At 47.7% G+C, this 13,554-nt stretch overlaps 1 protein-coding gene across 17 annotated transcripts in view; it reads left to right on the top strand.

Annotated features, from left to right (window-relative positions):
• LOC125449241 (pyruvate carboxylase, mitochondrial-like) overlaps positions 1–13,554 on the top strand; it is a 765,853-nt gene that overhangs the window by 601,369 nt on the left and 150,930 nt on the right. For all 17 annotated transcript variants that reach the window (XM_059641558.1, XM_059641556.1, XM_059641559.1 and 14 more), the window contains one exon: positions 11,422–11,511. In XM_059641558.1, the coding sequence (XP_059497541.1) occupies positions 11,422–11,511 (90 nt within the window). The remainder of the gene's footprint in view (positions 1–11,421; positions 11,512–13,554) is intronic.

Raw genomic sequence — 13,554 nt, 5'->3', positions numbered from 1 at the left:
GAGAAACATTTGAGAATCCTTCCGCCGGCAATGTGTTTCGTTCTTTCCCATTCTCCAGTTCCTTCCGCAATGTTGTCTCTCTCTCTCTCTATATCATCCTTTCTTCTCTTCCTGTCTTGACTCCCTCATTGTCCTCTACCTGCCACAGTGTCTCTACCATGATGTGTGTGTGTGTGTGTGTGTGTGTGTGTGTGTGTGTGTGTGTGTGTGTGTGTGTGTGTGTGTGTGTGTCTGCCTGTTTCGTTGCATCTGCCCATCTATCTCTCTCTGCCCATCACTTGCTTGCTCTGTGTATCCTCCTCGGTTTTCTTTGCTCCCCTCCCTCTCTCTGTCTGTCTCTTACTCTATACATCTTCCTCAACTGTTTATTCACCTCTCGGTGTCCTTCCATAACTGCCTGTCTTGCTCTCTGTGCCTCCCTTTCTTGATCTGTCTGTTTCCCTCCCCATCCCCTTTTCTAACTCCTTGGTTTCCCTTTTTCCCTTTTCCACTCAACCTCTCTTCCTTGGTGCGATCCATCCTATATCTCCCTCTCTCAGTCTCTCGCACCTTCTATCATTGTGTTTCTCTTTGAATCTCCCTGCCCCGCAACCCGAGCCCATTCCTGTGGTCTCCACTTCACCTGGGAAACTGCCTGGCTGCCTCACAATCTCTTCCCTTTCTGAGTGGCTCAGGGGTTTTCTGCATCTTTGCCTCTGCCCCCGATATATTCGGAGGCAGAACACCAGGCAGAAAGGCTGCCCGATCCGTACGGAATACAGTAGGGAAGAAGAGGAATCTCCAACAAGACAGAGTCTAGTTACCTCCCCTAGCTGTTGGATGGCATTCCCATCACTGAATCCCTTCCTATCAATGTTCTTGCTATTGATCAGGAACTCAAGTGGACCAATACAGTGGCTACCAGAACACTACCAGGCACAGGCTGGGAATTCTCTGGCGAGTAACGCATCCCCTGCCTCCCCAGTGTCTATCCACAAGGCAAAAAGTCAGGAGTGTGATGGAATACTCCCTGGATGAAGACAGCTCCGCCAATAACCATTGCACAAAGCTGGGTGGGAGGGCGAGCTATGGGGAGGGTACAGACTATGATTCGGACAGGCTCAGTGAGGGCAAAAAATGCATGGACGATGCAGGAGAGTGTGAAAGAATGTGAGGTTATCCACTTTGGGAGGAAGAACAGGAAGGCGGATTATTGTCTGAACAGTGGTAGATAGGAAGAGGGGAGTGTGCAGTGGGACCTGGGTTTCCTTATGCACCAGTTGCTGAAGGTAAACATACAGGCACAGCAGGCAGTAAAGAAGGCAAATGGTATGTTGGCCTTCATTGCGAGTGTTTTTAGTACAATTTGTTGCAATTATGCAGGGCTTTGGTGAGACCACACCGAGAATATAGTGTGCAGTTTGGGGTCTCCTTATCTGAGGAAGGATGTTCTGGTGATGGAGGGAGAGCAGCAAAGGTTTACCAGACTGATCCCTGGGATAGCAGGACCCACAATTGCAGAGAGACTGGATCGATTGGAACTTGATTCACTGGAGTTTTTAGAAGAATGAGAGGGATCTCATAGAAACCTGTAAAACTCTAACAGGACTAGACAGGGTCAATGCAGGAAGGATGTTCCCAATGACCCAGGGAATCCAGAACCAGGGGGTCACAGCCTAAGGATTACGGGGTGGGCCATTTGGGACTGAGATGGGGAGAAATGTCTTCACCCAGAGAGTGGGAGCCTGTGGGATTCTCTGTCACTGAAAGCAGTTGAAGCCAAAACATGGAATGTTTTCAAAGACGTAGATGTAAGTCTTAGGGGATCAAAGGGTACGGGGTGAAAGCAGGAACAGGGGACTGAGGTGGATGACCTACCATGATCCTGTTGAATGGTGGAACAGGCTCAAAGGGTCGAATGGCCGACTACCCCTGCGATATTCTGTTTTTGAAGGGCCTGACCTCTATCCCAATAACAGTGGCTGGCACTGGGCTCACTCAGGCTAGATCAGGTCCTTTTTACTGATGTTAGTCTTACTGCTCGCACCAAATGGGCTAAATGCTTTGGGCAGAAGAAGTGTTGCTCTTGGTTTGAGAGCAAAAGAGAATTTGCACAGTGGGTGATTACATTATATTCGAGGTATATGATTGTCTCCAACAAAATATTCCAGGCTCAACCGAAGAGAAGTTTCACTTGCGCTGTCACACCTGGCACTGTGAGGCAGCAGTGCTAACCACCCAGCCAGTCAGCCGTCCGCTTACTCTCACACTCACACTCTCTCATTCTCTCTTGCTGTCTCACTCTCTCAAGTTTGCTCTCTCACTCACTCACTCTCTTTGCCTCCCTCTCTGTCTCTTGCACTCTCTCATTCTCACTTTTTTTCTCTCCATCTCTCATACTCGGTCTTCCTTGCTATCTCATTCTCTCTCTCTCTGTCTCTCTCTGTTTCTCACTATCTCACTCTCTCTCGCTCTTTTACTCTGTCACTGTCTTCTGTTGTCTCTCTCACTCCCTCTCTCTCATTCCCTCCCTCGCGCTCTCTCTCATTCATGCTCACTGTCTCAGTCACTCACTCTCTCACTCTGGCTTGCTCTCTCTCTCTCTGTCTTGCTCTCTCTCATGCATTCTCTGCCTTTCTCTTTCTCTCTCTCTCTCTCACTCACTCGTTCTCTCTCTCTCGATCACGGTCTCTCTCTCTCTCTCTCTCTCTCTCTCTCTCTCCACATATACATATATATAGTTGCCCCAGATGGAATTCTGTTGAAAAATAATCTGGCTCCTCATTCTCACCTTCTGCTGAGTCTCTGTCAGGAAGCGCAAGCCCCATAGTGCAGCCACACTTCAATATCTCTCCAAGAGGCCAGTTCAGACAATAGTTAAGTGTGGGATCACTATGAGGCCCCAGCTTCCTGACAGAGCCTGAGCAGAAGGTGGGAAGAGCTTGTCAGGGATTCTCAGTATGTCTGGATGTGGGTGTCAGTCCCTGCTACTTTTTACCCATTACCCCATCCAGTGTGACCCAGAGCGAGCTCACCCCGTGCCAACGGTGCACTGACCCCCAGAGTTGCCTTATTTTGCACGTGATGGAGTGCAATGTGAACTCTTCAACTGTGTGCTGGCCTTCGCTTTTACTTCAAACAGCAGTTTATTTTCGCTGATGGCCGAACACACGGTTTTTATTTTTCTCCCTTCCAAGGCCCAGCCCCACTTCTGTTTCGAAGTATGTTCAGGACAGGCTCTCTGCAGGTCCCTCTGAAGGGAAAACGCTCCATACCACGGAGTGCTGAGCAGATTTGAAAAAGACATGGTTTCATTCTGTTCATTTATTGCCCTTGTCTCTAATTGCCACTTTCTTGAACCTCTGCACTCCATGTGGTGTAGGGGCGCCCATAAAGTGCTGTTAGGGAAGGAATTCCAGGATTTTGATCTGCGATGGTAAGGTCCCTCTCCCCCCATCCATCTATCTTTTTCTTTCTCTCTCCCCCCGTCCATCTTTCTCTCTCTCTCCCCCAATCCATCTTTCTCTCTCTCTCTCTCTCCCCCATGGCCATCTTTCCCTCTCTGTCTCCCCCCGCCATCTATCTTTTTCTCTCTCTCTCCCCCCCGTCCATCTTTCTCTCTCTCTCTCCCCCAGTCCATCTTTCCCTCTCTCTCTCTCTCCCCCATGGCCATCTTTCCCTCTCTCTCTCCCCCCATCCATCTTTCTCTCTCTCTCCCCCAGTACACCTTCGCCCTCTCTCTCTCTCCCCCAGTCCATCTTTCCCCCTCTCTCTCTCCCTCACTCTCCATCTCTCTCTCTCTCTAATTCTCTGCTTCTATCTCAACTCCACCCCCAGCCCAACTCTCTGTTTCTGTCAGCGATAGTAGGAACTGCTGATGCTGGTGAATCTGAGATAACAAGGTGTAGAGCTGGATGAACACAGCAAGCCAAGCAGCATCAGAGGAGCAGGAAAACTGACGTTTCAGGCCTAGAGCCTTCTTCAGGAATGGGGGAGGGGTAGAGGGTTCTGAAATAAATAGGGAGAGAGGGGGTGGTGGATAGAAGATGGATAGAGGAGAAGATAGGTGGAGAGGTGACAGACAGGTCAAAGAGGGGGGGATGGACCCAGTAAAGGTGGGTGTAGGTGGGGAGGGGATAGGTCGCTCCGGGGAGGACGGACAGGTCAAGGGGATGGGATGAGGTTAGTAGGTAGGAGATGGAGGTGCGGCTTGAGGTGGGAGAGGGGGATAGGTGGGAGGACGGACAGGTTAGGGAGGCAGGGACGAACTGGGCTGGTTTTGGGACGCAGTGGGGGGAGGGAAGATTTTGAAGCTTGTGAAATCCACATTGATACCATTGGGCTGCAGGGTTCCCAAGCGGAATATGAGTTGCTGTTCCTGCAACTTTTGGGTAGCATCGTTGTGACACTGCAGGAGGCCCATGATGGACATGTCGTCTGAGGAATGGAAGGGGGCATTGAAATGGTTCTCGACTGGGAGGTGCAGTTGTTTACTGCGAACTGAGCGTAGGTGTTCTGCAAAATTGTCCCTAAGCCTCCGCTTGGTTTCTCCAATATAGAGGAGGCCACAACAGGAACAGCGGATACAGTATACCACATTAGCAGATGTGCAGGTAAACATCTGCTTGATGTGGAAAGTCTTCTTAGGGCCTGGGATAGGGGTGAGGGAGGAAGTATAGGGCAGGTGTAGCACTTCTTGCAGTTGCAGGGAAAAGTGCTGGGGGTGGTGGGGCTGGAGAGGAGTGTGGAGTGGACAAGGGAGTCCTGCAGAGAGTGGTCTCTCTGGAAGGCACATAAGGGAAAAGTGTCTTTGGTGGTGGGGTCGGATTGCAGATGGCGGAAGTGTCGGAGGATGATGCGTTGGATCCGGAGGTTGGTGGGGTGGTACGTGAGGATGAGAGGATTCTGTTTTGGTTGTCATTGCAGGAAGGGGGTGTGGGGGAGGAGTTGCGGGAAATGTGGGAGACGCAGTCGAGGGCGTTCTCAGCCACTGAGCGGGGGTATTGTGCTTCTTGAAAAACAAGGACATCTGAGATGTACGGGAATGGAATGCCTCATCCTGGGAGCAGATGTGGTGGAGGTGAAGGAATTGGGAATAGGGGATGGAATTTGTGCAGGAAGGTGGGTGGGAGGAGGTGTATTCTAGGTAGCTGTGGGAGTCGGTGGGCTTGAAATAGATATCGGTTTCTAGGTGGTTGCCTGAGATGGAGACAGAGAGGTCCAGGAAGGAGAGAGATGTTTTAGAGATAGTGCAGGTGAACTTAGGTTTGGGATGGAAGGTGTTGGTGAAGTGGATGAACTGTTCAAGCTCCTCTTGGGAGCACGAAGTGGTGCTGATACAGTCATCAATGTAACAGGGGAAGGGGTGGGGTTTGGGTCCAGTGTAGGTGCGGAAAAGGGACTCTTCCACCTAACCTACAAAGAGGCAGGCATAGCTGGGGCCCATGCGGGTACCCATGGCCACCCCCTTAGTCTGTAGGAAGTGGGAGGAATCGAAAGAGAAGTTGTTGAGGGTGAGGGCGAGTTCGGCTAGGCAGATGAGGGTGTCAGTGGAGGGGAACTGGTCGAGTCTGCGGGTTAGGAGAAGCGGAGGGCCTTTAGACTATCTACATGGGGAATGCAGGTGTATAGGGACTGGACGTCCATAGTGAAAATGAGGTGTTGGGGACCAGGGAATTGGAAGCTCTGGAGGAGGTGGAGGGCGTGGGTGGTGTCACGGACGTAGGTGAGGAGTTCCTGAACCAATGGGGAGAAAATGGAGCCCAGATAGGTGGAGATGAGTTCGGTGAGGCAGGAGCAGGCGGAGACAATGGGTCGACCAGGGCAGGCAGGTTTGTGGGTTTTGAGAAGGAGATAGAGCGAGCTGTGCGGGGTTGGGGAACAATGAGGTTGGAGGCTGTGGGTAGGAGGGCACCTGAGGTGATGAGGTCATGGATGGTTTGGGAGATGATGGTTTGGTGCTCGGGGGTGGGGTCATGATCAAGGGGGCAGTAGAAGGAGGTGTCAGGGAGTTGGCGTCTGGCCTCAGCGATGTAGAGGTCGGTGTGCCATACTGCCACTGCGCCACCCTTGTCCGTGGGTCTTATAGTGAGGTTGGGATTGGAGCAGAGATCTGCATGTTCTGCGGGGGAGAGGTTGGAGTGGGTGAGAGGGGTGGAGAGGTTGTAGCGATTGATGTCTCGACGGCAGTTGGAGATGAAGAGGTTGAGGGAGGGTAGCAGGCCGTGGGGTGGTGTCGTCTATCCGCCTCCCCCTCCCTATTTATTTCAGAACCCCCATCCCACCCCCCCATTTCTAAGATGGGTCTCAGCTTTCCTGCTCCCCTGATGCTTCCTGGCCTGCTGTGTTCATCCAGCTCTACACCTTGTTATCTCTGCATCTCTCACTCACTTTCTAAAATGCACAAGTAAATTGCTCTTATCTCCAATTACTGTTGACAGCCCTCCTTCAAATCACTGTGAGGTTTGCATTCCATTTATTCTCAAGTACCTGAAACTGTTCAGAGGTGGAAAACTAATGTAAGCAATTTGAACATGAGGAAGAGCTGAAAAATGTCGACGATGACGCCTGTATTTTTCTTCCCACTTTCTTAGACTGTAGGACCATAAGAAATGGGAACAGGAGTAGGCCGTTCGGCCCCTCGAGCCTGCTCTGCCATTCGGTGGCTGATCCAATATTCCCCACGTCCACTTTTCTGCCCTTTCCCCATAACCCTCGATTCCCCGACTGGTCAAGGATCTCTCTCAGCTTAAATACACACATGGACTCTCCTCCCACAGCTCTCTGTGGCAAGGAGGTCCAAAGACTCACAACCCTCTGAGAGAAAAAAATCCTTCTCATCTCAGTCTTAAATTGGTGCCCCTTTACTCTAAGACTGTGCCCTCTGCCCCTAGACTCTCCCATGAGGGGAGACATTCTCTCAACATTTATCCTGTCTTAAGAATCCAATATGTCTCAATGTGACCATCCCTCATTCCAGGGAACAGAATCCCAACCTGTTTAACCTTTTGTCAGAAGACAGTCCCTCCATATCAGGGATCATCCTCGCGAACCGTCTCTGAACTGCCTCCAATGAATTGAGATCTTTCCTTCAGTAAGGGGACCTAAACTGCTCACGGTGCTCCAGATGTGATTGTACCAGCACCTTGTACAGCTGCAGTAGGACTTCCCTACTATTATACTCCAACCCCCTTAAAATAAAGAGCAACATTTCATTTGCCTACTGGATTACTTGCTGCCTCTGTGAGCTAGCTTTCTGGGGCTTGTGGGCATATATCTCTGAGTCCCTTTCTGTTGCAGCTTTCTGCAGCTTTTCTTAAATAACACTCTGATCTTTTGTTCTCCCTTCCAAAATGAACAACAGCGCATTTTACACTCTCACTTTATGAATTGACATTAAAAACAAAGCCCCTTCGGATAAAGAGGGGGATGGGAAGGAGGTTCTGAAATAAATAGGGACAGAGGGGGAGGCAGACAGAAGATGGATAGAGGACGAAGACGGGTGGAGAGGAGACAGACAGGTCAAAGAGGCGTGGATGGAGTCAGTAGAGGTGAGTGTAGGTGGGGAGGTAGGGAGGGGATAGGCCAGTCCAGGAAGGACAGACAGGTCAAGGGGGCCGGATGAAGTTAGTAGGTAGGAAGTGGGGGTGGGGTTGAGGTGGGAGGAAGGGATAGGTGAAGGAAGAGCAGGTTAAGGAGGCGGGGATGGGCTGGGCTGGTTTTGGGATGCATTGGGTGGAGGGGGAGATTTTGAAGCTGGTGAAATCCACATTGATACCATTGGGCTGCAGGGTTCCCAAGCAGAATATGAGTTGCTGTTCCTGTAACCTTCGGGTGGCATCATTGTGGCACTGCAGGAGACTCATAATGGACATGTCATCTAAGGAATGGGAGAGGGAGTTGAAATGGTTCGTGACTGGGAGCTGCAGTTGTTTACTGTGAACCGAGCAGAGGTGTTCTGCAAAGCGATCCCCAAACCTCCGTGGAGGAGGCCGCATCGGGAATAGTGGATACAGTAGACCACATTGATGGATCGCAGGTGAACATCTGTCTGATGTGGAAGGTTTTCTTGGGGCCTGGGATGAGGGAGGAGGTGTTGGGGCAGATGTAGCACTTCCTGTAGTCGCAGGGAAAAGTGCTGGGGCTGGTGGGGAATGTCGAGCGGACGACGGAGTCGCGGAGAGAGCGGTCCCTATGAAAGGCAGATAGGGATGGGTTGGGAAATATATATTTGGTTGTAAGGTCAGATTGCAGGTGGCAGAAGTGGTGGAGAATGATGCTTTGATCACTGAGGGTGTTGGGGTGATACATGAGGACTAGGGGATTCTGTCTTTGATTTTGTTGTGGGGAGGGTGTGTGAAGGCAGATGTGTGGGCAATGCAAGAGATGCGGTCTAGAGCATTTTTGATCACCGAAGGGGGGAAGGAGGTTTGAGGGGGGTATCCTTCATCTCTTACTGTTCCTCAAAGGGCATGTCGGAGGGATTTTAGCAAATTGACCTGTGTGGCCTCAATGTGAAGCATCTTCTAAGGCTGTAACACCCTGAGTGTGGGACTTGAACCTGGAGCATCAGTCCTAGGGGTGGGTAGGGATACTATCACTGGGTCAGAAGCCCTGTTTGACGTGTGTTGAGTTTATCCTGAAGTGGGGGTTTTATTTTTTAAGAAAAACTCTCTCTCACTCCAAGGTAGTTTTCTTTTCAACTTTTGCACAATTGGATGCGCTCAGATAGCCAGATGCGTTTGGGATCTCTTTCACTGTTCTGGGGATCCTGAAGCCCACAACTTATGAAAGCTGATAAGGCTTGAAACTTGAAACTATCAAAATGATGGGGAGTTATTAATTAAAAGAAGGTGGTTCAGTTGATAAATTTAATCATATCTTACAGAAACATAACAGAGGAAGAGGTTTGCTGATTTGCCAAAAATTGGCCATCTCAGTCTTATTTTTTTTCTGCCCTGATTGTTCTGTATCTGCTAAACTGCATTGCTGTGCTTAGAGAAATTTGTTTTTATGCAGAGCCTGGTTTTCTCTCTCAAACCCCACAGGTTGGAGGGTTTGAGCTGTGGGGAGAGGACTGGGGCTATGTTCCCCGGAGCGTCGGAGGCTGAGGGGTGATCTTATAGAGGTTTATAAAATCATGAGGGGCATGGATAGGGTGAATAGTCAAGGTCTTTTCCCCAGGGTAGGGGAGTCCAAAACTACAGGGGCATAGGTTTAAGGTGGGAAGGAAAAAATTTATAAAGGACCCAAGGAGCAACTTTTTCACGCAGAGGGTGGTGTGAGTATGGAATGAGCTGCCAGAGGAAATGGTGGAGGCTCGTACAGTTACAGCATTTAAAAGGCATCTGGATGGGTGCATAAATACAAAGGATTTAGATGGATATGGACTAAATGTTAGTAAACCGGACTAGATTAATTTAGGATATCTGGTTGGCATGGACGAGTTGGACCAAGGGATCTGTTTCCATGCTGTACATGTCTATGACTCTACATATCCTCTGACCTTTTCTGAAAGAAAACTTGTCTTTCTCTCCCTGTGAAACAGACCACCTACACAATGTTCCAATATTTTTCTCACTTCTCCCCTTGTTTTCTAAAACACTGAACTAATCACCTCAGGCTTTGTTTTATAGACATAATTTAAATGCATGTAAACCTAGTCCAGACAACTAACACCACTCTGAGACCTCAAAATCTAGAATAAAACTGAAACCATTCTTTCGGTCTTTCTTCACATAATATAGAAATACAAATCAAATTTAAAGCTGTAAATGGTTTGGTGACTTTATAACATAAGTTTCTATGTAATATTAACATTGTTACATGAACTTCTACAGTTGTTGTCTGCGTTATGGAGCGGACCAGACCCCCCCCCTCCAAAATATTTTAAGGAGGTTATCCTAGACACTACCATTTTCTCATTTTTAAGGCAAATGTGCAGTGCTGTGTTCGGGACTGGTCAAAGTACTCGACGTTAAGCAAAAGCACAATTTATTTAAACCACTGTCGTTAAAATACAAACAAAAGAGAGAACAACTTAGAATCAGCATTCTATTGGAAAACTTAACCAAATAATAGATACAGTAACTATTGCCAATTAACTGTTCCAATATAGTAACATTCCATAAACACACCCCAGACGAAAAGGAAAATTCAGAAGAACAGTTTTGTTTCACAGTTAACCCAGCAGCAGAGAGAAACCCCACCTTGTAGCTGTAGCCGAGAGAGGAAAAAGATGGCTCCAACAACAGCAAACTCAGCCTAAAAACTAAAAAAAAACCTGGAAAGCCTGGTCTGTGGGAGCTGACCACACCCAGCCAGGCTGCCCCTATTGTTCCAACTTTAAAAAAAACCAAGGCCTCACAAGCAGTTGACTCTAGTGCTCTTGGTCACCTGGTCAGAGCCTCTGCCTTATAACCTCCCTTCAAAAGGAAAAATCCAGGACAGAATAACCTCTTAAAGCCACAGCATTGTCACACCCGACATGGACAATTGTCATGGGCATGCCTCAGGAGACATTGAGAATTGTTCTTTTATGGATAAGGGCTAGATCAAGGATTTAGTTAAGACACAGGACCTCTAGGAAAGGTGATCCTGGAAAGATAACCAGGGGTTTAGCTGGGTAGCTCCTCTCTCAGTCTCTCTTTCTGTCTCGGTAGGTTGTCCTGCGGTGGAATTCGAAACAATACCAAAACAAAACTTCACTCCTAACAAACGGATGTATTGGCCTTAAGGGTGTGTAGCAAACTTGGACTTCAGCAGTTAGGTTATGAGGCAAGATTCTACAAATTAGGCTTGTTTTTTTTCTCTAAAATTTAGAAGATTAAGCTGCAATCTGATTAAAGTTTTCAAGCTATTAATGAGAAAAGATAAGGTAGATAATTAATTTCTGTTTTGGGGATTCTAGAAACTGGGGGCATAGTCTAAAAATTAGGGCCAGGCTGTTCAGGAGAGACAGTAGGAAGCACTTCTGATACAAAGGGCAGTATGTGTTTGGAATGCTCTTTGACAAATGGCAGTGGATGCTAGTTCAGGTAGTTTTAAATCTGAGATAGATACATTTTTGTTAAGCAAAGGTATTAAAAGTTTGGACCAAAGGCAGCTATTTGGAGTTAGGCCACAGATCAGCCACAATCTCATTGGATGGTGGACCAGACTCAAAGGGGCTGAATGACCCTTTCTATTCCTGTGTAACAGCCATAGACCCAGGCCTGTGATTTCCCACAGAATGGCCTAAGCAATCCACTTAAGCTCTGTCAAGGTGTATTTAAAATTAAATACCTCAATGTTCTTTTACTGATCCCCTTTCCAAATAAACGGTACCTCTTCAGTCTAGTCAAACAAATCACAGTCTGCAATTCTTCAAACACCAACAGTCAAAAGACAATTAACAATAGAGTGTCTTCATAGCAACTAATTGCACTGTTGTCACTTTTCCAGGTCACACTATGGTTAACGGACCAATAACCCCCATTCCAGTGAATGTGAAACCTTCAACTGTGGACCCTGTCATTCCTCAGATTCCCTTGGGTAAGTGCTTCCTTGCTGCTTTATCATTGCCTGCTGTTCTTCAGTGCTGTCTTCTCTGTAGACTTCCATGCCCTTGCTTCTCGGAGTGTCGTTTTTATAGAAGGGAGACAGCACCATTGCAGTGTGCTGCTCAGCTGACCGACGGTTTTTGGATTCGCTCGCCTTTCTGAGTTGTGCTGACAGGTTGGGAGTTGTACATCTGTGGTTCACAGAGGCAGCTACACATGGACAGCTCTACAGCTGCCTCAGGACAATCTGATTTCTACTAGCGCATGTCCAAGGCAAGAATTGTATGTTTCAGACCGGGTCGGAATGTGTCTAAAGCTGCTACAGTTTGTTGGCGAGATGCAGTCTCTTTTGAAGGATTTGAAGTACTTTTTTTTGGGATATGGCCCTGGTATATTTGAGTGCTTTGGTAGAAGTACAGTGCCCTATGGGAGGAGGAGTGTGCCCTAAGTTAGAGCTAAAAGTAGACATGAATGTGCGTAAAGTCATTGAACTGTCAAATTTATTCAAACTAAAGAGAATTGTGAACTTGCCTAGGCATTTGGATCTATGTAGAGTTAGGCCACAGATCAATTTCGATCTCATTGAATAACTTGGTATATCATTAAATATTTCATAGAACATACATTACAGAAGAGGCCATCCGGCCCATCGGGTCTACACTGACAAAAGCTACTCTAAATGTACACTCGTCCTATTTTTCCTGCACTAGGCCCATAGACTTGGATGTTATGGTATTTGAAGTGTTTAGCCATGTGTTTTGTTTTTAAATGTTGTGAAATTCCTGCCTCAACTGCCCTCGCAGGCAGCGTGTTTTAGAACACTGCCTGGAAATGTGGCAGGGGCAGGCTCAGTGGGGGTATGGCATTGGTTGGCTATTTGGGTAGTAATGGTGTGCAATGAGGTGGAGGAAAGGAGGGAGATTAGCACCAGATAGTAAAATTGGTGCAGATATGATGAGCTGAATGGCCTCTTTCAGTGCTGTCTGTGACTGTGAAATGGTTTGAGCTCAGAAGCAAGGAAAACGGTGTGTTGGGGGTGTGCTATCGACGCACAAAAATGGAAGGAAGGTAATGATCAAATATTGCCGACAGTAGGCTGTTAAGAATTGGAGACTTGAGTTACGCTTAGCTGAATTGAGATGCGGACAGTATGAAAAACACAGAAGTGCATTCAAGGTAACTTTTCTCTTTAGCCAGTGTATAACAAACCCACAAAAGGAGCCAGATTCTAAATTCAGTCTGAGCGAGGCAATTGAATGAAATAGCAGCGGGTGTGACCATTTTGAAGACAGTGATCATAACGCAGTTCAATTTAACATCACAATGGGTGTTCGAAACTGGGACAAAGTTTAGGAAATTGGGACGTGACCTTGCAAAAGTGGACTGGGTGCAGCTACTGGAAGGAAAACCCCTGTCAAATCATCAGGAGGCAATCAAAAGTGGAATCCTGCAGGCTTATACTGTGTAAATGTGTGCCCAGAAATTAAAAGGATGCTAATGGCATCTCTAAAGGCCCCTGGTTATCCAGGAGCACACAGGATAAATTAAAGCAGAGAAAGACAAACTTATGTCATTCTCAAAAAGGAATGATCCTATGGAAAGCCTAGAGGAGAATAGACAGTTAATTGCTGCTAAAAGGAGGCTGAAAGGTGAACTTTTTCATCTTACACACATCAGGACCAAAAACAAGAAACAGACTATAATGTGGCCAGAGGGTGCTGATTAATTGCACTGTCTTACGCATTCAACAATCTATCTTAGTTCTCAGACCAAGACAGGATGTTGCTGTGGAATGCAGCAGCAACTGGTAGTCTCTGTGACCCAATAAGGAAGGTGTGGGACCTATTTAAATTCCTTCTGCTGACACAAAACAGATTCCTGTGCGTTTAACATATCTAGTCTGCAGCAAGTGCAAACAGACGAGCCCAGCCGATGACATAGAACATAGAACATAGAACAGTACAGCACAGAACAGGCCCTTCAGCCCACGATGTTGTGCCGAACATTGATCCTCGTGTATGCACCCTCAAATTTC

Source organism: Stegostoma tigrinum, chromosome 42 (genome assembly GCF_030684315.1).
Source record: "Stegostoma tigrinum isolate sSteTig4 chromosome 42, sSteTig4.hap1, whole genome shotgun sequence".
Lineage (NCBI taxonomy): Eukaryota > Metazoa > Chordata > Chondrichthyes > Orectolobiformes > Stegostomatidae > Stegostoma > Stegostoma tigrinum.
This window is presented reverse-complemented; position numbering and strand designations above follow the sequence as displayed.